Source organism: Bison bison, unplaced genomic scaffold, assembly GCF_000754665.1.
Source record: "Bison bison bison isolate TAMUID 2011002044 unplaced genomic scaffold, Bison_UMD1.0 scf7180017864377, whole genome shotgun sequence".
In the NCBI taxonomy this organism is placed as follows: domain Eukaryota; kingdom Metazoa; phylum Chordata; class Mammalia; order Artiodactyla; family Bovidae; genus Bison; species Bison bison.
Genome location: NW_011494949.1, coordinates 59,304 through 82,524, shown reverse-complemented (window position 1 = coordinate 82,524; position 23,221 = coordinate 59,304). Strand labels below are relative to the sequence as shown.

The following is a 23,221-nucleotide window of genomic DNA, read 5'->3' as shown; positions in this document are numbered from 1 at the left end:
GCATCACCGCCCCCGCCCGCCTCCGGGAGCCGCGGGGCCAGGGTTGGCTGTCGTCAGCCACATCCGCACGGCCCCAGCCTTACCGCGGGCAGTTAAAGTTAAACGAGACGCACCGTCCGGGAGCAAGGTCCTCGGCCCCCCTCCCGTCGCGGCCCTTGAGGTGTGTGCGGGGCGGGGGCCACAGCCTCCGGCGTCTTGTCGGGGCAGGGAAGTCCAGGGTCGGGCGGCAGGCGTGGACTCTGGTCTGGGCCTCAGGGGACCGTCTCCCCTGGAAACCCTCTCGCCCCGGTCCTGCCGAGCGGAGCCGAACCCCCCCACCCCCTCCAGAGGAGGCTTGCGGCACAGACTTCAGCACGCGCGCTTGGGGACACAGAAGGTGGCCATGGGGGCAGCAGGCGCGCTGTTCTGGCCCCTGTGGGCCCGTCCCTTTTCCTGAAGCCGGTGCCGTCCGGGGTCAGCGGTGCAGTTTCCTCCGAATTGACACTGAATGTCCTATTTATGCCCCCCTCTCCCCGACCCAGGCTGCTGGCCTCCAGCCCCCTGCTCGCTGCTTCGAGCCTTCTGCAAGGCCAGCACCTGCTCTCAGCCTCTGCCCTCCACTGGCACCTCACCTGGCACTCCATGCCTTCGGCCTTGGGGAGACCCCTTTGTGTGGACTCATTCTCCACAGACGCGACTCTCCCACTGCTCAGGGCCTGGCTGTGCAGTGGAGGTGACACTGACCGCCCCCAGCAGCCTGTGACCCACGGGGTTCACGCTGGGGACCCCCGCCCCCCGGCAATGGTGCGCTTCAGGGGCACGTGTCTGCCTCGCAGTGCGGGGCCCCTGTGGGCAGGTCACCCGGAGCCCGCGGCAGCCTCCCCGCCAGCTCCTCTGAGAGAACGTGTGCGCCTTCTCCTCTTGAATTTCCTCCGCTGCGCTGGTTCCTCTGTCTTCGTCCTCTGTCTCCTGAGAAACCTCTAGCTTCATCCTCCAGCTCCTCCGTTGAGTCTTCAGTTTCTGCTCCAGTATTTTCTCATATTTAACAAAAGGTTTGTAATCGCTGAACGCAGTTTTTGGTCGAGGTTGAGGCTCTTTTTCCCGCAGGTTTCCTCACGTCATCCGGCCACTGGCTTTCGGGCCCCAGACCTCCCATCCCCACCCCCAGCGGCGGCCAGTGGGCTGTTCTTGCCCGCGGGCGGCCAGACCTCACGGGGCCCAGTGGGAGCCTGTGGGCTGCGTGGGTCAAGGGCTGGGATGCCAGCATTTTCAGGTCCCTCCTTCCTGCTGGCCCCACCAAAAATCTAAGTATAAAGAAAATAAATGACACCATCGCCCTTTTATTTTTTCCTGGCTTGGGAAAGAAGCGTTTAATCCACCTTCCTTGCAGGAATCTGACTTTCATCATTATGGCCGCCCAGAAAGGTCTAGCCTTATCCTCATATGATGAGGAAACCTAGTCTACAAGGGATAAAACAGAAACGTGCTAGTGACCTCAGAACAGAAAGCACTCGAATGTGCAGAAACCCTGACTCTTGATCCCTCAGACAGGTGGGGCTCCATTGAGCAGCCCCAGCAGGGGGGCCATGGGGGACCCTGGGGGCCAGCAGTGGTGGGTGGGGGGCCATGGGGGGTCCTGGGGACCAGCGGGGGGAAGCGTTGGTGGGAGGGGCAGCATCCAGGGAAGGGTCCTGGGGCAGCTGCTGCACTTGGTCCTCAGCCTCCTGCGTGCTGGGGGTGCAGAGTGGTCCCAGTGAGGGTGTTGGCAGTACTGTTCTCCTCCGGGGATGAGAACCAGCTTCTCATTCCAGCTTCTCTCATGACCTGGTGCCCATGTGGGGTCCTCTGATGGCCTCCCTGCCTTGGGAACCCTTTGCCCTCTGCAGCGCGGTGTCCATATCAGAAATCGATAGTCCCACGGCTTCCTGCTGCTCTGGCTCCGGGCAGTGGCCCATGACAAAGTCCTGGCTTTGGGGGCCATGCTGGGAGCACCTTGATAGTGGTGGCTGCAGCGACAGAGCCGCCACGTGAACGGCAGGCATGGTTTATGACACCTTGGAACATTGACCACACACTTTATCTGCAGAAAACATGTCCTTGGAGAAAACACCTTGCTGAAATTTTTCACATGAAAGTATAAAGGTCGATGGAGGGCTTCCCTGGTAGCTCAGATGGTAAAGGGCAATGAGATGTAGTCCTGCTCCCCTACAGGAAATGTTTGCAGATTCTCCAAGCCCAGCACCACCCCCTCCTCCCGCTCCTCCCCCAGCAAAGTGAAGTGTCCTGTGTCCTGGCTCCAGTGGACTTCAAGGCAAATCTGATTGTTACCCTCAGTCTCCAAGCCAACCACCAGCCCCACTGAGGTTGGCTTGTCTCCTCCCACGATGGCTCCCTGTGATGTAATTAACTTTCTGTTCTTGAATCGTAGAACTGTAAAAAATGCCTTTTCTGGTTTGTTTGGCCTCCAGGGCCACCAGCCTCTAGCTTCCCCATTCTATAATAGCAGAGTCACTGAGTACATGCCATTCTGGGCCCTTTTTACATCTCGTGCAGAGAGGGTTCGTGTGGTGCTGGGGTCTGTGTGACCCTGATGGAAACCTTACTTCTTCCTGCCTTGGCTGTTTTTGCTGGTGTGTGCCTGTCATAGCTCGTGTTCAGTGAATCCTTTTGTGGAGTGAGGTCTCAGTGACCTGATCATCAGCTACTCCAGCAAGCACGCCCTGTGACTGTCTGCATGATCCGTCTGCACCTGGGCCTCTGCCATGGCTCCCGGCTCGGGGCCCAGCTGGAGCAGCTACTCAACCCCCTCTTCTGAGGCCCTGGCCCCTCAAGCTTACCTGCCCTGCACCCTAGTTTTTCCTCACACCTGCTCCAGCTTCACTGGAAGACAGATCAGTAGAAATCATCTAATCTTAAGTATTTCTGAAGTCTCTGAGTTTATATTTTTCATCAAATCAGGGACACTTTTGCTTGTCATTTCTTCAGATTTTTCTACCCCATTTTCCCTCTCCTCTTTCTAGGGGCCCAACTTTACACATGCTGTATCTTCTGTTAGCATCACACACACCACTGAGGCTCTGTCCACTTTTTATCTTTTTCTTTGTACTTTGGGAAATTTCTACTGTTGTCTCTATTTGCTTTTAAGCTTACCTGTTGACTTTTTTTGTATCAGATATTGAATTCTTCAGTTCTAGAGTTGCAATTTGGTTCTTTTAGATATATTCTATTTCAAGGGCCAGCAGATTACACCCATGGGCTGGCTGACTGTTTGTGTCAATAGGAGCACAATGGTGTCTGTCTGTTCATGCATGTCATGGCTGTTTTTGTGCTACAGTGACAAATTGAGTAATTGAAAATCAGAATGTATAGCCCACAAACCTAAACAATTTACTATCTGGCTCTTTTAGGAAAAAAGAAAAGAAAAAAACCAAATTCTATTCTATTCCACTGCTGAGATTGACTCTTTGTTAATTCATTACAAATATATTTTCCTTTACATCCTTGAGCATGGTTGCAATAGCTTTTTAAATCCTTGTCTGCTACAAGGATTTAGCAACGTCTGGGTCACCTTGAGGTCTCCACTGGTTTGTGGGTCCTGTTTCCATTTCCTCACATGTCTAGTGCTTTTGCATGGTTTCCAGGACACGTAACTGAAGCACTGTAGAGACTCTATCCTGTTAGCTCTTCTGGAGAGCACTGATTTTTGTGGTTGCTGTTGGTCACTGTTATTTTGCCAAGACTGGGCTGAAACTCCAAGTGTGTCTCCCTGTGGTGACAATAGCTGAAATCTCTGGATTTTTAGCTTCTGCAGGCATCTCAGGACCTGCCTCTTGTGTGTGATTCAAGGGTCAGCCAGATATTTCAAGAGTTCATACAGAATTTGGGGTTTGGCCTGTCAAGCTCTTTCCTTTCTGGGATCTGCCTCCTCCCTTTTCAGTTACTGTGATCACCCTGAGCTCTGATTTTTCAATCCAGTCAGGCTATAGGCTTCTGTTTGAGTGTCGGCTACTCTGCATGACCCCCAGTAAGACCTGCCCTTTGGAAAACAGCCATAAGGAAACATGGAAATTGATTCGTGCTGGTCTCTTCCTCAAAGCGTAGGTCCCTCTGGTTTCTGTCTTTGGGCTCTCTTCAGTGTTGTGGGTGTTTATTCCAGACCTCATAGTCATTAACCAGGGCACAGATGGCCAGACAACTCTTGACAGTGGTTCCTTTGCTGGGACAATGGGAGCGGCTCCATTGGTGCCGTGCGGTGTAACTGTCACAAACTCTAAGTTAGAGCCAGTCATGAAATCTCATGAAAGCAGAGCTTAAGTGTGCGCCTCTCTACGTGGGGCTTGTAGACTGACGCGGAAGACGGGTGAGAGGGCTCTTGGGGAGAAGGTGCAGCTTGTGGAGAGGGGCTGGTGGCTGCAGACCCACCTGTGGGCAGAGACAAGGCTGCTCACGCGTGGCTTCATTTGAAAACACTGTTATTACTTTTAATATGGTGCTGGAGAAGACTCCTGAGAGTCCCTTGCACTGCAAGGAGATCCAATCAGTCAATCCTAAAGGAAATCAGTCCTGAATTCATTGGAAGGACTGGTGTTGAAGCTGAAACTCCAATACTTTGGCCACCTGATGCGAAGAACTGACTGACTCATTGAAAAAGACCCTGATGCTGGGAAAGATTGAGGGCAGGAGGAGAAGGGGACGACAGAGGATGGGATGGTTGGATGGCATCACTGGCTCAATGGACATGAGTTTGAGCAAACTCGGGGAGTTAGTGATGGACAGGGAGGCCTGGAGTGCAGCAGTCCATGGGGTCACAAAGAGTCGGACATGACTGAGTGACTGAACTGATTCTGAGTGTGTATAATTATATGTGACATCATCAGTCACACTGCCATGTGGTTGCTGCCTGCTCTGTAGGGGACGGCATCTGGGTGGATGCCTCTGAAGACAGAATGAGGGTCCTTGGGCCAGTGTCTGTCCAGAAAGGGGCCTCAGGGAGACCACAGCATGGCTGTAGAGAGGACTGGAGAGTCAGAACTGGGGCCTGTGTGGGTTTGGGTCACTGCATGTGTGTGTGTGTGGGGTGTCCCTGTGTATATGTCTGGGTGTCCTTGTGTCTGAGTGTCTCTGTGTGCATGTCTGGATATCCCTGAGTGTGTGTGTCCCTGGGTGTTTATCTGGGTGTCCCTATGTCTGGGTGTCTCTGTGCGTCTGGATGTCCCTATGTCTGGGTTTCCCTGAATGTGTCTGTGTGTCCCCATGTGTCTGTGTCCTGTGTGTATGTCTGTGTGTTTTTGCCTGAGGTCCCATGTGGACCCGCTTGTCCCCTGGAGCAGGCAGAGCCCCAGGCCTCCCACCCTTCTCTCTGGAAGCGTTGCACTGTTTGGCTGCTCTGAAGCAGGTCTGGATGTACACGTTAAAGTAAAACCAAGGGATTTACCGTGCCTCTGCATTGCGTGGACTCAGCTGAATCTGCTGAGAGATCCTGGGGGCGGTGGCCTCGGACAGCCTGAACCCAGGCCTGAGGTCCCAGGCCACGATCCAAGGGGGTGTGAAGATGGTTGGCAGTAACTTCCCAGCGCCCGCCCTACTCGGGGGCCCCTCCAGAATGGCTGGCTGGCGCGGGTGCCTCTGACCTTTAACATCAGTCCGAGGGTTGTAATTACAGGTCGAGGCACGTGTCCCGTGCTGTGACCATCGCGTGGCTGAGCTCAATTAGCTGTAACTTGCCAGGCCTCCGCCGTCAGTGACCTGTGGGCTGGGAGGTCCCTGTGGAAGGCCAGGCTGCCCCAGGCCAGCCTCACACAGTTCCTGGGGACCAGCCTCCACGAGGCCCCCGGTCTGTCCTGCACAGAGAGCCGTCCTGTCTCCCTCGGGCACCAGTGCTCTGCGTGGTCCTGGCCACCCCCATAGCTCCTGGCCATGAAGTGGCCTGTGGGTCTCGACCTGGCCCTGGCCCCACAGTGGACGCACACTCGGGCCCCATGTTGGCCCTTGACACGCGAGGTGCTTGAGTCCTGGAAACCTTGGGTGGTCTCTGTCCTCCCAGCCAGTGGGCTTCCTGGCAAACTCGGCTCTGATGGGAAAGGCTGCCCCCAACACTCGCTTCCCAGGGCACTCCCCTGGGACAAGGGCCCTCTGTGTCCATGGCCCAGCTCCATGTCCTCCGCCCAGGCTCTGGGGTGCTGGACGCGGAGACTGCGCAGTGGTGTGGCTCGAGGTGCCACGTTCACTGCTCTGACTTGCTTTGTGGGCCCTTCTGTCTTCAGAGTAAAGGAGATGAAGGTTAGGAGGGTGATTGGGCCCTTGGACACCAGGCCCCCCTCAGGTCCCCCCAGTGCAAACCAGGGTGCTGGGAGGCGGCGGGGAGGAGCAAGTGGCAATCCCGCGACTCCCCCACCATCCTCCCGGCTTCCCCAGGAGACCCAGCCACCTGGGGCCTCAGAGGCAGGAAGGAGAGGGCCCAGCAGGTGCTCTGGCCGCCGGTCATCCCAGTCATCTCACGGAAGCTGTGGCAGGAGTGTCTGTCCTAACCACACTCAGGCCAAGGCTGAAGGGAGGGTCTGGCCCACGGGAACACGACCCCACAGGGAGCGGCCACCCTCCTGGTGGGTGGACAGCATCTCTGGGCTGGCCACAGCAGGTGTGCTGGCCCAGGGCGCTTGGAGCTTGGCCCACTAGCTTCTAAAACACCCATTATGGGCTTAATGGCTGAGCCACTCACAAATTGCCATTTAAAATCAATCAAGTCTTCAGCTTAATTAGCTCATTACCATGCAGACTGCCGTCTGGTGGTCACGGGAGAAGGGGAGCGCCACCCGCAGCCTGACTGCCGGGTTGGAGGATTGCTCGCAAGGAATTCCCATCATGCAGAGACCCAGAGCTACAGGCAAGGACAGAGAACAGGAGCCCCACACCCACCCCACGGACTGTTGCTTCCCCCTCCCCAAGACCAGAAAGACCAACTGGGAACCAGGGGCCAACCATACACTGGAGCCCTCAGACCACAGGGAGGGACAGCCCTGTCTGCCCCGATCGCTAGCTCCAGGCATGGGCTGTGGACCACATGGCGGCAAGCCTGCCTCAGGGCGGCCTCCTGCTGTTGGGGGCAGTGGGGCGGACAGAGCCACGTGATGGGGTGGGAGCGGGAGCAGGGGATGGAGGGCTCTCCTGGAGAAAAACAACAGCGAGAAACGGGAAAGGTCCCGTGGGTTTTGACATCACAGACACAGTAGGGCAGAAGCTCACACTGAGACAGTGTCACAGTGACGAAAGTAAAGACTGGAGAAGAGCGAATGCAGTGAGATCCTAGAAATAAACTACATACACTGGAAAAGACCCTGATGCTGGGAAGGACTGAAGGTGAGAAGGGGACGACAGAGGACGAGGTGGTTGCATGGCATCACCACTCACTCAATGGACATGAGTCTGAGAAAGCTCCAGGAGTTGGCAATGGACAGGGAGGCCTGGCGTGCTGCAGTCCATGGGGTCGCAAAGAGTTGGACACGACTGACTGAACTAAACTGTACTGACCTTTGAAAGTGAAAATGCACCCGTGCACGTGCGTGAAGAGCCACCTGTTGATAAGAAAAGGCTGATAACTCAGTAACAGTAGCAAAGGCCACGATACACGGGTCACAGAATAGGAAGAAATGTCTCCCAAATGAGATCAGACACTCAGCCTCACTCACAATGAGACAGTCAGATTAAATCTCCGGGAGATGCCCTTTCCCACCTGCCTGGGATGAGGGACAGGTGTGCCTCCCACTGTGAGGCGGGTGTCTGTTCAGGACACAGATGAGCGCTTAGCCGGCCCTGCCCTGCTCAGAGGCGCGTATCCAGTGTCGATGGGCACAGAAATTGGAATGGCATGCCCATCTGTCCACACTTGTGTGTGTGTGTGTGTGTGTGTGCGTGTGTATATGTACGTATGTGTCTGTGGTGTGTATACGTGCATGTGTGTACTGTGTGTGTGCATGTCTATGTGTGTGTATGTGTGTGGGTTTGTGTATGTGTGCGTATATGTGTCAGAGAAGGCAATGGCACCCCACTCCAGTGCTCTTGCCTGGAAAATCCCATAGATGGAGGAACCTGGTGGGCTACAGTCCATGGGGTCGCTAAGAGTCTGACATGACTGAATTACTTCCCTTTCGCTTTTCACTTTCTTGCATTGGAGAAGGAAATGGCAACCCACTCCAGTGTTCTTGCCTGGAGAATCCCAGGGATGGGGGAGCCTGGTGGGCTGCCGTCTATGGGGTTGCACAGCGTTGGACACGACTGAAGCGACTTAGCAGCAGCAGTGTATGTGTGTGCATGTATTTTTTCTCAATGGGTGAAAAGTTCAGATCACTTTTTCTGTGGGTTTTCAGGGTTTCCGTCCAAGCAGGAGCATCTGGTCAGAGGTTAGCCTATGTCTTATCCACCCTTTGTCCAAATTATTAAGGTTTTCTAGTAACCATACAGGAATGTGGCAGAGGATTAGGACTCCGAGTCCCAAAGGGCAGAGTTTTGTTGTTGTCGTCATTAAGGGTCACCTGGCTCCTTGGAACCTTCCTGCCCCGCTGGCCCCACAGCTGCCAAAGACAACTGTGATCTGAGACCAGCCGTGAACGTCTACTTTGGGGAGATGTTTGGCTGAAGAGCAAACTCTGAGCCTGAGTTGAAACCAGCCTGCTGTCTTGGCAGGGGGTGTGCTGGGGTCGGCTGGCACTGGCCACACCTGGCCCTGGACCTGACGACCCTGCAGTGCTGGCCTCTTCAGAGGGGCCCCCAACCAGTGGTCACCAGATGTGGCCCCATGGAGCCTGGCCGGGGCAGGAGGCACAGGTTTCTGGGAACAGCAGCTGGGACTGGCAGGGCGGCCCTCCATGCAGCTTACTCGGGGCTCATTGGGGCTTTTGAGGTGCAGGAGCGGAGGCCACGCGCAGCCCGGGAGAAGCGTGGCCTCACAGCAGCCCAGCAAGCAGGGGACTCAGGCTGCACCATGGTTCTGGCTCTGGGCGGACTTTGTAACTCAGCTCCCAGATGCCAAGTGGCAAGAGGGAAAGGAGAGGACACGCCATCATCCGTGGACTCAGTGAACCCCTGGGAGGCCAGGCGAGAGCCCAGGCCTTTCTGTGACGGCATCACTCCAAGGGAGCAGCAGAGACTCCTGGGTCCAGGCCCACTGAGCCTGGCGTCCAGGTGGGGCCCGGGGCCCGCAGGGAGGGCTCTGGGCCAGGCTGAGGCATGGGAGCAGGCCGTGAAGGAAGAGACGCATCCCTCCGTCCCTGGTGGGCAGCCAGCTGGACACGCGTGTGCAGGGAGCAGGTGCGGCGAGGCCTGGGCTCCTGGGCTTCTGCCTGTCTCCCCATCAGGGACCCTCCCATCCTGGGCTCGGAGGGCCCTCTGGGGGGTCGAAAGCCTGCAGACCTCAGGGAGACCAAGCTCAGGCCTCCTGCTGATGGGCAGGGCGGGGCCGGAGGGTTTCCAGGAAGCGTGGCCCCTACTCTGGCCCCCCAGCCCGAGCTCACAGGCAGTCTCCTGCGTGGGCATCTTGGGCCATGCAGCTGGCAGCCCCCCTGTGGGCTGGGAACCGTGTCCCATGGAAACAATGAGGCGCCAGCCTCCTAGCCTCTGAGATCGTCCGTGAAGGCAGGACCCCACCCTGTCTTCCTGGGTGGCCGCCCTCACAGGACTCCCATGAAAACTATCAGAGAAAGAAGTGGGACCTTGTCCTGACATACAGATGACCTGCTGCTGCCGCGGTGCCCGAGCCCAGGAGGCCTGCGGGCTCCTGGGGGACACCCAGCGGGTCCTCAGGGCCTCAGGGCCCATTCTGCCCCACTGGCTGAGACCTGAGGCTCCCTGAGCTACAGAGCAGGGCCCACTCCTGCCCCACTGCGCCTCAACCAGACCCAGAGAGGACTGTCCTGGGGAAGAGAGATAGACCTTCTGAGATCCAGCATCTAGCCCCCAAATGTCACAGGTCGCCAGTGAGGAGTCAGGCCAAGGACAGGGTGTGGGGCTCCGGGATCGGAACCTAGGTCTCAGGGGGCTAGGGCCGTCGGCCAGGCTGTTTGCTGGCTGGACCTCGTGGACCACATCCTGTGCTCTGCCTCCTCCCTGACCCCGCTGCTCCTGGGTCCTCGCATCTCAGGAGACAATCCTTAGAATACAAAAGAAGACTTCTTAATAAACAGAACTTTGTTTTCCAGTCACACAGTCATGTCCGACTCTTTGCCACCTCATGGACTGTAGCACACCAGGCTTCCCTGTCCATCACCACCTCCTGGAGTTTACTCAAGCTCATGTCCACTGGTCAGTGATGCCAAACAACCATCTCAGCCTCTGTCGTCCTCTTCTCCTCCTGCCTTCAATCTTTTCCAGCATCACGGTCTTTTCCAATGAGTCAGCTCTTCTCATAAGGTGGCCAAAGTATTGGAGTTTTAGCTTCAGCATCAGTCCTTCCAATGAATAGCCAGGCTTGATTTCCTTTAGGATTGACTGGTTTAATTTCCTTGCTATCCAAGGGACTCTCAAGAGTCTTCTCCAACACCAAAGTTCTAAAGCATTAATTCTTCGGCACTCAGCCTTCTTTATGGTCCAGCTCTCACATCCATACATGACTACTGGAAAAACCATAGCTTTGACTATATGGACCATTGTAGGCAAAGTAATCTCTTTGCTTTTTCATACACTGCCTAGGTTTGTCAGAGCTTTCCTTCCAAGGAGCAAGCATCCTTTAATTTCATGGCTGCAGTCACCAACCTCAGTAATTTTGGAGCCCAAGAAAATAAAGTCTGTCCCTGTTTCCACTGTTTCCCCATCTATTTGCCATGAAGTGATGGGACCAGAAGCCATGATTTAGTTTTTCAAATATTGAGTTTTAAGCCGGCTTTTTCACTGTCCTCTTTCACCCTCATCAAGAGGCTCTTTAGTTCTTCGTTTTCTTCCACGAGGGTGGTGTCATCTGCATTTCTGAGGTGATTGATTTCTCCTGGAAATCTTGATTCCAGCTTGTGATTCATCCAGCCCAGCATTTTGAATGATGTATTCTGCATATACTTTACATCAGCAGGGTGACAATATACAGCCTCCATGTACTCCTTTCCCAATTTTGAATCAGTCTGTTGTTCCATGTGGCCGGTTCTAACTGTTGCTTCTTGATGTATATACAGGTTTTGCCAGAGGTAGGTAAGGTGGTCTGGTATTCCCATCTCTTTAAGAATTTTTTTGTTGGGATCCACAATAGTTTGTTGTGATCCACACAATCAAAGGCTCTGATATAATCAATGAAGCAGAAGTAGATGGTTTCTGGAATTCTCTTGCTTTTTCTATGATGATGTTGACAATTTGATCTCTGGTTCTTCTGTGTTTTCTAAATTCAGCTTGTATATCTGGAAGTTTTCTGTTCATATACTGTTGAAGCCTAGCTTGGAGAATTTTGAGTGTTACTTTGCCAGCATGTGAAATGAGTGCAATTGTGTGGTAGCTGGAACAGTCTTTGGCATTGCCTTTCTTTGGGACTGGGATGAAAACTGACATTTTCCAATGCTGTGGCCACTGCTGAGTTTCCCAAATTTGCTGGCATATTGAGTGCAGCACTTTCACAGCATCATCTTTTAGGATTTGAAATAGCTCAGCTGGAATTCCTTCACTAGCTTTGTTTATAGTGATGGTTCCTAAGGCCCACTTGACTTCACATTCCAGGATGTCTGGCTCTAGGTGAGTGATCACAGTATTGTGGTTATCTAGGTCATTAAGATATTTTTTGTACAGTTCTTCTGTGTAATCTTGCCATCTCTTCTTAATATCTTTTGCATCTGTTTGGTCCATACCATTTCTGTCCTTTATTGTGCCCATCTTTGCATGAAATGTTCCCTTGGTATCTCTAATTTTCTTGAAGAGATCTCTAGTCTTTCGCATTCTATTGTTTTCCTCTATTTCTTTGCACTGATCACTGAGGAAGGCTTTCTTATCTTTCCTTGCTATTCTTTGGAACCCTGCGTTCAGATAAGTATATCTTTCCTTTTCTCCTTGCCTTTCACTTCTCTTCTTTTCTGAGATATTTGTAAGGCCTCCTCACATAACCATTTTGCCTTTTTGCATTTCTTTTTCTTGGGGATGGTTTTGATCACTGTCTCCTGTATAATGTTACAAACCTCCATCCATAGTTCTTTAGGCACTCTGTCTATCAGATCCAATCCCTTGAATCTACTTCTCACTTCCACTGTATAATCGTAAGGGATTTGATTTAGGTCATACCTGAATGGTCTAGTGGTTTTCCCTTCTTTTTTCAATTAAAGTCGAATTTTGAAGGAGTTTTGATCTGAGCATGAGTGAAAAAGAGAACTATCTCAAACACCCATCTCTTCTGTCAATATTCCAATTATTTTGAAATCAGACTTAACACAAGATTCTTACCACTTTTTCCTTGGAGTCTTAAAACAAAGGAGAAGTGGCCCCAATAGTGGGACCTTCCTTGAGGTCCTGGCAGGGCTGATGGGCAAGGGGGCCGAGGGGTCTGACTGTTCGTGGGCAGACCTTTGGAGTCCTGCTGTCCCCAAGCACATGACTGTTGTGGTGGGGGTGACTGCAGCTGGGGCGCCCTGGAGTGCCTGGCCTTATAGGCTGTCTTCCTGGAGGGCAGGGGGACATCCTGCATGGGGGTACTCCCATGCAGATACGGTGGGGCTTCAGGCAGGGTGGGGGTCCAGGGCACCAGATACAGCATGGGGGGTGAGGTCAGAGGGGGTCCGTGGGGCCTGGGGCGTGGGGGCTCTGCCCACCTGGCCTCTGTCAAAGCAGCCACGCAGCCCCTCCAGCCTGACTCTACCAGGGGGACTCCCTGTGAAAGGGGGCCATTTTCTGAGCAGGAGGCAGGAGACCTCTGAGGACGGTGTCCCAGGGCTGGGTGGACCAGCAGGGCCTCTCAGCTGCATGAGCGCGGGCGGGAGGGAGGTGGCCACAGCCCCAGGTTGGGGCCTTGTTTCCTGAGCTCAAGTCCTCTCCGTGGAGCCAGGCTGGCCCCCTGACTTTCGCTCCCCCCACAGGCTTCCACCTGTCCCACAAGGTCACCAGTGTGGTCCCTGAGAGTGCCCTGCTCATCGTGCTGGGCCTGCTGCTGGGCGGCATTGTCCTGGCAGCCGACCACATCGCCTCCTTCTCACTCACGCCAACGGTGTTCTTCTTCTACCTGTTGCCACCCATCGTGCTGGACGCTGGCTACTTCATGCCCAACCGGCTCTTCTTTGGCAACCTGGGCACCATCTTGCTGTACGCGGTCATCGGCACCGTGTGGAACGCGGCCACCACTGGGCTGTCCCTCTACGGTGTCTTCCTCAGTGGCCTGATGGGTGAGTGGGTACCACCACCCGCCCAGGGGTGGGGTGCTCTTGGAGGGTCCTGGGGGTCCTCGGGGTAGGCTCCCAGAAGCTGCGTCTAATAAAGCACAAGACAAAGAACACAGACTTAAAAGGAGAGTGAGTGTAGGGGTCATTCAGAGATGTCACCAGTGGCCACTTAACCCTCCTGGGTTTTAATTCATCAACAGCCAGTCCACGCCCATCCTCAGGCCGAGGCATGTGTCCTGCTTGGGAATGAAGTCTGGTCCGACCAGGTTGGCTGGTGGGTGGGGTGTTGGGAACGAGCCGGCTGCTGTCCCTCCCCCTTGACAGGGAGGTCGGGTCCAGCCTCAGACCCCAGGGAAGGAGGAGGCGACCTCTGGCAGAGGGCAACACCTGAGCCCCACGCCCATGGAGCCCAGGTAAACCTGCCCCTGCGCAGAAGGTTGGGTATCGTTTCTACTCAATCCGGCGGGGAGAAGGCGGGCAAGCCTCTCCTCCATCATGTGGGCTCTGTGTCTGCGGCTCTTCCCCTGCCTGTGTTTCCTGCCAGTTGGTTACTAACCTCAGCCCTGGCATACCTCTGAGGTGCACCCCACCCACCTGGGAGTCGGTCATTATCCACCCGGGAAATGAGCAGGTGGGGCCCTGCTCACTAAGGCCGAGGATACGTGCCGAATGGCACGGCCCTGAACTCAGCCTGGTTCCCATGTGCCTCTGGGCTCTACGGGCTGAGCTCCTGGTGTTGGGGGTGACAAGGGAGGTGGGGGTGCTGGCACCTCCCTGGGCAGCAGTCTCGGCTCAGCTTTGGCCTCAAACACTTCCACCAGCTGAACCAGACAAGGGACAGGCCCTCTGACAGAAGAGCATTCACTCCCAGCACTCCCAGTGGGGCTCACGACCTCCCTTGAAATCACAGTGACAAAGAAGACACATTGAGAAACACATTGAGGGCTAAGGCACCCCATCTGCAGGAGTCACCTAGGACTTTGTCCTCACCTCTGGACAGTGCGGGCTTCCTCAAGTCCCCACAGCCATCCAGCACCACCCCCAAGCCCAGCCATGGAAGCCCTGCAAGGCTGGCGTAATGCCAAACACACCTGGCCAGTTCTCCCCAACGCCCGGGCCACAGGGGCCACGCAGGTGACATTAGACTGCCATCCCTGGTGGAGCCCTCAGGTAGTTGGGACAGCCTAAGGCCACTTCTGGCCCCCAGGCCCAAGGGAACGTTCTGGGGTTTGGCTCCCTGAGGGGCCATAGCCGTCTGAGGCCTGTGCTCCGTCCTTGGGATGGAGTGGTCACGGCTGGGTGTCAGCCAACGTCATGGAGCAGGGCAGCACCCAGGGGACACCCGGAGCCCGGCCCTGCAGCCAGTGGACAGGGATTGGTCTCTGCTGTCAGCCCGCTCCCGGCTCTGAGGTCTGCCCCAAGGCTGGGGCACACCGCCAAGGAAGGGTCAGCCTGGGTGGCCACAGGTGGGCCAGGCAGCAGACGTCCTAGGGGCATCTGGGCACAGCAGCCCAGCACCCAGAAACCCCGGGCCACCAAGAGGCCCCACGGGTGGGCAAGGCTGAAGTGGGGGAGGGTCCTGGAACACGCAGTCCAGCAGCCGTTGAGCCCACAGTCCCGTCCCTGGGACCTTCCTGGCAGGGCCGGTGCAGGGAGGACTGGCCCTCCAGGGAGGAGGGCTCCCCCTGACGGTCCACTCGTCTTGCAGGAGACCTGAACATCGGGCTATTGGACTTCCTCCTGTTCGGCAGCCTGATCGCCGCTGTGGACCCGGTGGCTGTGCTGGCCGTGTTTGAGGAGGTGCACGTCAACGAGGTGCTGTTCATCATCGTCTTTGGGGAGTCCCTGCTCAACGACGCTGTCACCGTGGTGAGTGCCCAGCAGGATGCACCTCCCGGTCCTGCTTCAGGGTCTCACTGCTGGCATCCCAGCTTCAGCTGCAGATCGGGTGTCTGCCCTTGACTGTGGAGTTGTGGGTGATCACGGTGTCATGTAGATCAAGGAGGGGAACTCAGCCAGGCCCAGTGTGCCCGCGGCCTGAAGGTTGGCGGTCCATGTCGGCTCTGGGTAGCCCAGAGAAAAGGGCAGCCTGTCCGGATATCAGAGGCCATCCTCCCCACGCTGGCCATGGGCTTTGGAGCAGTGCGGTCCCAGGGGCAGCACAGAGGGCCGGTCAGCGGTGTGGCTGAGCACCTGCCTGGGGTCTCCTCAGCCCTGCCGGTTCGCAGACTTAGTGGGCGTCCAGTCTCCTCTTTGCTCTAAAAGCCCTTCAGCCTCCACGTCCCATAAACGCGTGAACTTCTGCTCAAGCCAGGAAGCTCCTCCCTGGCTCCTATGAGGCTCGTCTTCCTTACGAAGGAGGAAGCGGGAGAAGCAGGGCGCTGTGCTCTGCTCCCCCAATCTTCACAGCTGTGGCATCCCTCCCACACAGTCCCCATGCAGCAACACCACCAGATTTCCTTCCATAAACACAGCTTTGCGATCTGTCCCGTGAGGGCCTTCTCCCCCCTGGAGAGCACAGACCTGGAGACACAGAAACATTTCTTCCCAAGGGCCCCACAGCCCCCCGACCTGGGTCGCCCCCAGGCCCCTCCCCTGGACATGGAGCCAGTGCATCCTTCAGGAGCTTTGCTCAGAGCACAGCGGGCACCTCCCACACACACAGCCCCGCAGCCTTGGATGAGGTGTTTGGCATTTATCGCCACGTCATAGCAGGATGAGGTTTGAATGTCAACAGGCAAAGATGCCAGGGGTGCCTCCCCACTGACGGGGGCCACATAACGGCAAAGTCACTGCAAATGAAACTCTGGGTGTGTCTTGGGAAGCAAACTAAAGATCATCACAGCAGGCTGGCTTTGTGGCCGCCCTGCTTCACTGAGGGCGGGAAAGGCCAGGTTTTCTCTGAGAGTTCTTGTTCCTCCCAGACTGTCCTCCCGCCCCAGACCCCACACTACTGCCCCAGATGAGTTTCCCCCAGCGGTTTTCAGTTTCCCTTCAGATTGCTGCCATGGTCTCCTCACTCGGCCCAAGTCTCACTAGGCCTGGGGCCCAAGACGGGGAGGAGTCAGTGCTGACCGCAGGCTGACGGGGTCCTGTCTGTCTCTGTCCCCGCAGGTCCTGTACAACGTGTTTGAATCTTTTGTGACGCTGGGTGGTGACAAGGTGACCGGCGTGGATTGCGTGAAAGGAATAGGTGTGTGGCTGGTGGGTTGTGTTCCAGCGGGGAGCCAGGGCCAGTGTCTTCTCCGGAACATGGACCCCATGGGGCAGCATCTGTGCCAGGCTGGAACCCACAGCCTGTGCAGGGAAACATGCTTCCATTTCAAAGTCTCGGTGACAGGCGCCCTCCCTCCCCGGTAGGTTCCACTAATCTGGTTTCCTAGGCCCCAGCCACCCTGGGCGGCGAGGATCATTGCCCCCACAGACCCACGGGAGGACGTGGATCCTGTTTCCGGGGTCCTGGGAATCCCTCTGGGCAGGGACAGTTACAGATGGCATTCCTGGGAGCCCAGGGCCTGGTCCTTGCTGTCAACCCCCCACCAATGCTCCTGGTCTCAGCACTGCCCCCGCGGTGGGGCAGCTGGGCCTCGTTTGGTGCAGTGCTCTCCCCTCCCCGTGGAGCCAGAGCCTCTGTCCGCTGAAAGAATCAGCCTCTTGTTTGCTGAGCTGCTGGTGCCTCTGGGGTCACCCGGGACCTCAATGGGGAACGGTCAGTCAGTCAGGCCAGCTCGCCCACGCCGCAGCCACAGAGGGCTGCTCAGAGGCCAGCGGCACTCCTTGTCCTTGCAGTGTCCTTCTTCGTGGTGAGCCTGGGGGGCACGCTGGTGGGCATCGTGTTCGCCTTCCTGCTCTCCCTGGTGACACGCTTCACCAAGCACGTGCGCATCATCGAGCCTGGCTTTGTGTTTGTCCTCTCCTACCTGTCCTACCTCACGTCTGAGATGCTGTCCCTGTCGGCCATCCTGGCGTGAGTGCCCCCTCACTGGCCCGCCACCCACCAGCCGCTGCGTGCCCGGCGGACCTGCCCAGGGGAGGCCTGGCCACTTCCCCGGGCGGGCGGGAACTCCCTATGGGGGAGAAGAATTTGATCTATTTAGTCTTCTAATTAAGGAGTTGGCGTCTTCATAGAGCGGTCCAGAGGCTGCAGTGCCTGCTCTGCCCCCACACAGCCCTTCCCAGGGCTCTGACCCTCAGAGCTGCCCCCCTTCCCTCCAGTGTGGGACCCAGGCCCCCAGAGGCCCACAAACAGTGTCAGGGTAGCCAGTCCAGGGCACCAAGGCCCTAGGAGGAGCCCTGTGCTCACAAAGAGGAGTGCTGATGAGTAGCAGGGGATGCTTGCCCCGGATGCAGGGGCCCCAGGGTGCTGCCTTCCGGGAGACGGGCTTGAGCCCCACAGGGTCTGGTGGGAGCTTAGCCCTGGCCTGAGCGCTCATGGCAGGCTGTCCTATGTGCAGCATCACCTTCTGTGGCATCTGCTGTCAGAAGTACGTGAAGGCCAACATCTCAGAGCAGTCAGCCACCACCGTGCGCTACACCATGAAGATGCTGGCCAGTGGGGCCGAGACCATCATCTTCATGTTCCTGGGCATCTCGGCTGTGGACCCTCTCATCTGGAAGTGGAACACAGCCTTCGTGCTCCTGACACTGCTCTTCATCTCCGTGTACAGGGCCATAGGTGAGGGTGTGCAGAGCATGGGGGGTGACGGAAGGACAATGGGGAATGATGGGGGGATGATGATGATGGGCGGATGAGGGGACGAAAGGAGGGTGATGAGCATAGTGGGGACAATGAGGGGGATGATGAGGATGATGGAGGGTGATGGGGATGAGGGGATGATGGAGGGTGACAGAGGGGTGAAGGGACATAGTCAGCCAACAGCAGGGATTGGCCATGGGGAGTCTGCAGAACCAGGGACACACATTGGCCCCCAGCCCCCAGCCCTATAGCACAGTGAATGACAGGTTCAGGAGACCTTGGGGAACCTAAGGCTGGCCAGGACATTGGTCACCCTCAGTGAACGGACAGGCCTTCTCAGTCTTATAGCCTCATCACTGAAATAAGACCATCTTGAGGTACAAGTGGAAGATTCCAGAAGCCAGGGGAACCCATGTGGCTTCCCACTGACTTATTCTGGATGTGGTCACTTGGGGACAGTGTCAGTCACCATGGCACATGAGAGGCAGGAGCCCCTGCGGCCCCACCCAGCCCTGGTCCCTGGTCCCTGGTGTGCAGTGCTGACCCAGGGCTGGGGAGGGGAGAAGGCAGTCGGGTGACCCCCACCTACTCTGGCTGCAGTTGCTGGACTGAGGGCTCAGGGAAACAGAGGCCCTGTGGTTGGGTGGCCTCTTGTCCTGGAGCTGCTGGGCAGTCACATACATGGTCACACTGAGACCTAGGAATTTCCAGAGCAGCTGGAGCACAGCTTGGGGTGCAGAGGCAGGTGGGGGCCCAGAGAGCTCCAAAGAGGACAAGGGACCTGTGGGCAGGGCTACGGTGGTGCCTCCTGGTCCAGCTCTCTTGCTTGCTCGCTCGTGGGAGGAGGCAGCTTCCCAGTGTGACGCCTCCCCCACTGCGGCTGCAGGGGGTGATGGCGGGGACAGAGGTGCTGCATCCCCCCAGTGCTGAGTGCACGCTGCACCCCACAGGGGTCATCCTGCAGACCTGGATTCTGAATCGGTACCGGATGGTGCAGCTGGAGATCATAGACCAGGTGGTCATGTCCTATGGCGGCCTCCGAGGAGCTGTGGCCTATGCCCTGGTGGTCCTCCTGGACGAGAACAAGGTCAAGGAGAAGAACCTGTTTGTCAGCACCACCATCATTGTCATCTTCTTCACCGTCATCTTCCAGGTACAGGTGGTGGAGAGGCCTCACCCTCCCAGGTGCCAGGCCTAACTGGGTTGATAATTTTAGTAACTAGGTGCAGTTTTGTAGGTTTTCATGTGGCCCCACAGGAGGTACAGCACGATTTGGCCTCGAAACCTCCTTCCTTGGCCGTTGCTGGTTAACAGAGCCCCAGTTAATGTTTCATTGACCAGGAAGGAAAGGGCCCCGCTTTGCCTGGCTCTTGGCTACTCTAAGGAGCTGGCCAGGGGCGTCCAAGGACGTCCAGTGACCCGCAGGTGGCAGGGCCTCCTCTGCCAGGAGGTGGGCACAGATCACCTGGGTCCTGGCCAAGGGGTGGCCCCTTCTGCCCCTTTGGGGTAGGTGGGCTCAGGATCAGTGGGCCACAGTGGGGTGTGGGTCTGGGGTGAGGCCTGGCCCAGCCTCAGGGTCAGGGTGCCTATCTTCCAGGGCCTGACCATCAAGCCCCTGGTGCAGTGGCTGAAGGTGAAGAGAAGTGAACAGCGAGACCCCAAGCTCAACGAGAAGCTGCACGGCCGGGTAGGGAGAAGGGCCGAGGCAGGAGGGAGGAGAAGGAAGGGGCTGTCCAGGTGACGCTGACCCACTTGCCTCTCCTTCCAAAGGCTTTCGACCACATCCTCTCGGCCATCGAGGACATATCAGGGCAAATTGGACACAATTATCTGAGAGATAAGTGAGTGGCTGCAGTGGCCCCTGACAAACTGAAACAGGAAAATTCAGAGGCACGTTCATCTCAGTTGTTAGTCCCCTTCTTCTTTAACCAGCGACTGTAGGACCCACAGGCTATAGAGCGAATCTCTGGCATCACCATGACCCTAACCCCACTGAGCCCCAGTGACCTCAGAATACTGCCCTCGGAGGACCCAGAGCCACTCACCACCTTGTTCAGGTCCCCGCTTCTCCCCTCCTGCCCCCGGAGTCCCCCCAAGCCCCTTCTCCTAAATACTTCTGCTTCTCCTCCTGGGACTCCCCTTCTGCCTTCCTGCCCCTGGAGCCCCTTAAACCCCTTCTCCTCCTAGAATCCTACTTCTCCTCCTGGGACCCCATTCCCCCCTTTAAATCCCCCCCTCCTCCCATCTTCCTACAGGGTTATGCAGTCAGAGGAAATCTGCATGACCGCATTACAGAAGAAGGTTAATCCCACTTTCATGCACACACCATGACCCTGCCGTCGGACAGGAAGGTAGAGCGGCCACAGGGCCGTGAGGCAGCGTTCAGCGGCACATGGAGGGTCATCTCTTTCACTTCAAAGCTTGCCTGTGTGGCTGTCACAGTAAATAGAAACTGAGTATCCCACCCAGCAGCTACAATGCTGTGTCCACCACGAGTCTGGATGTTGCTAGGGTTCCATCCCAGGGCTTCACCCAGACCCGTCCAAGTGCTGACCACTATTGGTTTGACCCACTCGTCCTCGCAGGTGGTCCAATTTTGATAGGAAATTCCTCAGCAAAATCCTCATGAGAAGGTCGGCTCAGAAGTCTCGAGATCGGATTCTGAACGTTTTCCACGAGCTCAACTTGAAGGATGCCATCAGCTACGTGGCCGAGGTATTGGCCGTCTCGTCTGCTCTTTTGTAGGAGTGTGGGGGGAGGGCGGGAAGAGGCGAGACAGACCCGTGTGTGGACAGTGCTGGGGTCTGCACCCTGAGGCCCGGGCAGGGGTGGGGGCAGCTGGTGGGCGACACACGGTCTTCTTGTTGCCCCAGCTGCAGTTCACCTGAGCTCAAGGGCCCTCAGGCACCCTGAAAGTGGGGTTCACCACAGCTCCCGCTCTGCGGTGCTGGGTCGGAGGTCACAGACCCCAGTGAGCACAAGCTCCAGGCTCCAGCCGGGGCAAGGCCATGGGTGGAAGGCCTGTCTTCTGCACCTCCGACCAGCTGAGGAAGTTCAGAGCAGGAATCCTAGCCCCTCTGACCACAAGCCTTTGAGGCCTCGCTGCCTCCCTGGGGCTGGGAAGGTGGGTGGTGACCCCTGCTGGCTGCATCCTCTCCTGGGGACCCTCTATGGCTCCCAGTCCCCACTGGTGACAGGCTCCCAGCAGGGCACCAGCCTCCCTTCCCCCCCTGCCGCCTGCCACCTTGGTGCCTATGATGCAGCCTGTGGGCTCCTCTGCACCGTGGTTGTGCCCGTGAGCAATGCCCACAGCACCAGCTTTGCCATAGCAGGTTGGCCCTCACCTGGCTGCCCTCCCCAGCTCCACCGTCTCCCTGGAGGGCCAGCTGCTCTCCTAGGGCACCTCACTCGGCAGTGTGACCTCCACGCCTGTGGACTCTGCTCTGCCTGGTTTTCGTCTGTCTCTGGAGGCTGGGGTTTTTCTTCTGGGGAAAACTAGGGCAGCTGGTTTGGAGCCCCCATGGGGACAGGGCCTCTTCTCCCATCCCATGGGGATTCCCCACGCTTCCCAAAGCACCAAGTCCTTTGCACAAGCCTCTGTGAGCCTCCCAGCTCCAGCGAGGCCTCCACCGTGGTTTCTGGGGTCTTGGCTCTCCCAGGTGCCTCGGGGTCAGTGAACAGCACCCCAGGGTGGGGCTCCCTGGGGCCAGGCCAGTGACTGACAAGGCCACCTCCTCTTGCAGGGAGAGCGCCGTGGGTCCCTGGCTTTCATCCGTTCCCCCAGCACAGACAACATGGTCAACGTGGACTTCAGCACCCCACGCCCCTCCACTGTGGAGGCCTCTGTCTCCTACCTCCTGTAGGTCCCCAGAGCCGCTGTGGGCCAAGCTCTTTCCAGGCTCCCCGACCAAGCCACAGGCATGGCCAGTGGGCCTCTTAGGGCTGCCCACGTGGGAAACAGGGCCAGAGCCGGTGGCGTCTGTCACCTGTCGTGTCAGTTGGCTGGCTGGAGTGAGGCAGTAAGCCAGGGTCCAGCAGCCTACTCAAGGAGCGCCCCTCCCCCACCACCACAGACAGGCGTGCTGGTCCCAGATTCCAGGCCTCCAGCCTCTGTCCTGCCAGTGCAGGGCAGTTCTGGGCGTCACTGCTGGTGCTTTGGAGGGGCGGGCACGCTGTGGGGTCAGTCTTAAACCGGAGGCGGAGAAGGTCTCACCGGGATGACCCCAGGCCCCAGAGGTGCAGGCGGGAGGGCAGGTGGTTGTGCCCACTTGCTCACCAAGGCCCCCACAGGAGGGAGAACGTCAGCGCTGTGCGCCTGGACATGCAGTCCCTGGAGCAGCGGCGGCAGAGCATCCGGGACGCGGAGGACATGATCACCCACCACACGCTGCAGCAGTACCTGTACAAGCCCCGGCAGGAGGTGGGTGTGCCCTCGCCAGAGCCGGCACCCCACCCGTCCTGCCCCAGGGCAAAGCACGTCCCTACTTAGTGCAGGTTGCTCCTGGGAGACTAGGGGTTCAGGCCTGCATCCGGGGGCAGCCCAGGCCCTGCGGACACGACCAGCTCACCCTAACCACCCTGCCTCCCCCACCCCCCCTGCACAGTACAAACATCTCTACAGCCGGCACGGGCTGACCGCAGATGAGGACGAGAAGCAGGACACCGAGATCTTCCACAGGACCATGCGGAAGCGCCTGGAGTCCTTCAAGTCGGCCAAGCTGGGGATCAACCCCCACAAGAAGGCCGCTAAGCTGCTCAAGAGGGAGCGTGCCCAGAAGCGGGTGAGAGGGCACACTTGGGCAGGCACTACCGAGGGGGCACCCTGGCGGCAGGGCAGAGGCCTCCCTGGGGTGGACAGGCAGATCAGACAGGACCCAGAGCTGTGAGAGGTTTCCTTCTGCTCCTCAGAGAAACAGCAGCATTCCCAATGGGAAACTGCCGATAGTGAGCTCCCTGCAGGACTTCACCATTAAGGAGAAAGGTAGGCTGGGCCATGGCTGGACGCTGGTCAGCAGGAGCTGAGGGGCACCTGAGGGCAGCCGGGTGCCGACAGCTGTACTTCCAGGAAGCCCGCCCCCTTAGCACCAGGGCCGTCCCCACAGGCTGCAGCCACTCTGGGGGCAGGGCCGCGACCTGGGCTTCCCATCCCCTTCCTCTGTGGCCCGCCCCCTTCTCCAGTTGCTCCTGCCCCTCCTCGAGAAGACCGAGCGTGGTCCTC

The 23,221-nt window shown here is 57.4% G+C and overlaps 1 protein-coding gene across 1 annotated transcript in view; it reads left to right on the top strand.

Moving 5' to 3' along the window:
• The window catches only part of SLC9A3 (solute carrier family 9, subfamily A (NHE3, cation proton antiporter 3), member 3), a 34,332-nt gene that overhangs the window by 10,148 nt on the left and 963 nt on the right, over nucleotides 1-23,221 (top strand). The window contains exons 2-14 of the mRNA XM_010857109.1: nucleotides 13,008-13,310; nucleotides 15,016-15,176; nucleotides 16,422-16,500; nucleotides 17,097-17,274; nucleotides 17,762-17,982; nucleotides 18,954-19,156; nucleotides 19,601-19,690; nucleotides 19,774-19,844; nucleotides 20,589-20,718; nucleotides 21,747-21,862; nucleotides 22,294-22,423; nucleotides 22,608-22,784; nucleotides 22,912-22,984. Of these exons, the coding sequence (XP_010855411.1) occupies nucleotides 13,008-13,310; nucleotides 15,016-15,176; nucleotides 16,422-16,500; nucleotides 17,097-17,274; nucleotides 17,762-17,982; nucleotides 18,954-19,156; nucleotides 19,601-19,690; nucleotides 19,774-19,844; nucleotides 20,589-20,718; nucleotides 21,747-21,862; nucleotides 22,294-22,423; nucleotides 22,608-22,784; nucleotides 22,912-22,984 (1,932 nt within the window). The remainder of the gene's footprint in view (nucleotides 1-13,007; nucleotides 13,311-15,015; nucleotides 15,177-16,421; nucleotides 16,501-17,096; nucleotides 17,275-17,761; nucleotides 17,983-18,953; nucleotides 19,157-19,600; nucleotides 19,691-19,773; nucleotides 19,845-20,588; nucleotides 20,719-21,746; nucleotides 21,863-22,293; nucleotides 22,424-22,607; nucleotides 22,785-22,911; nucleotides 22,985-23,221) is intronic.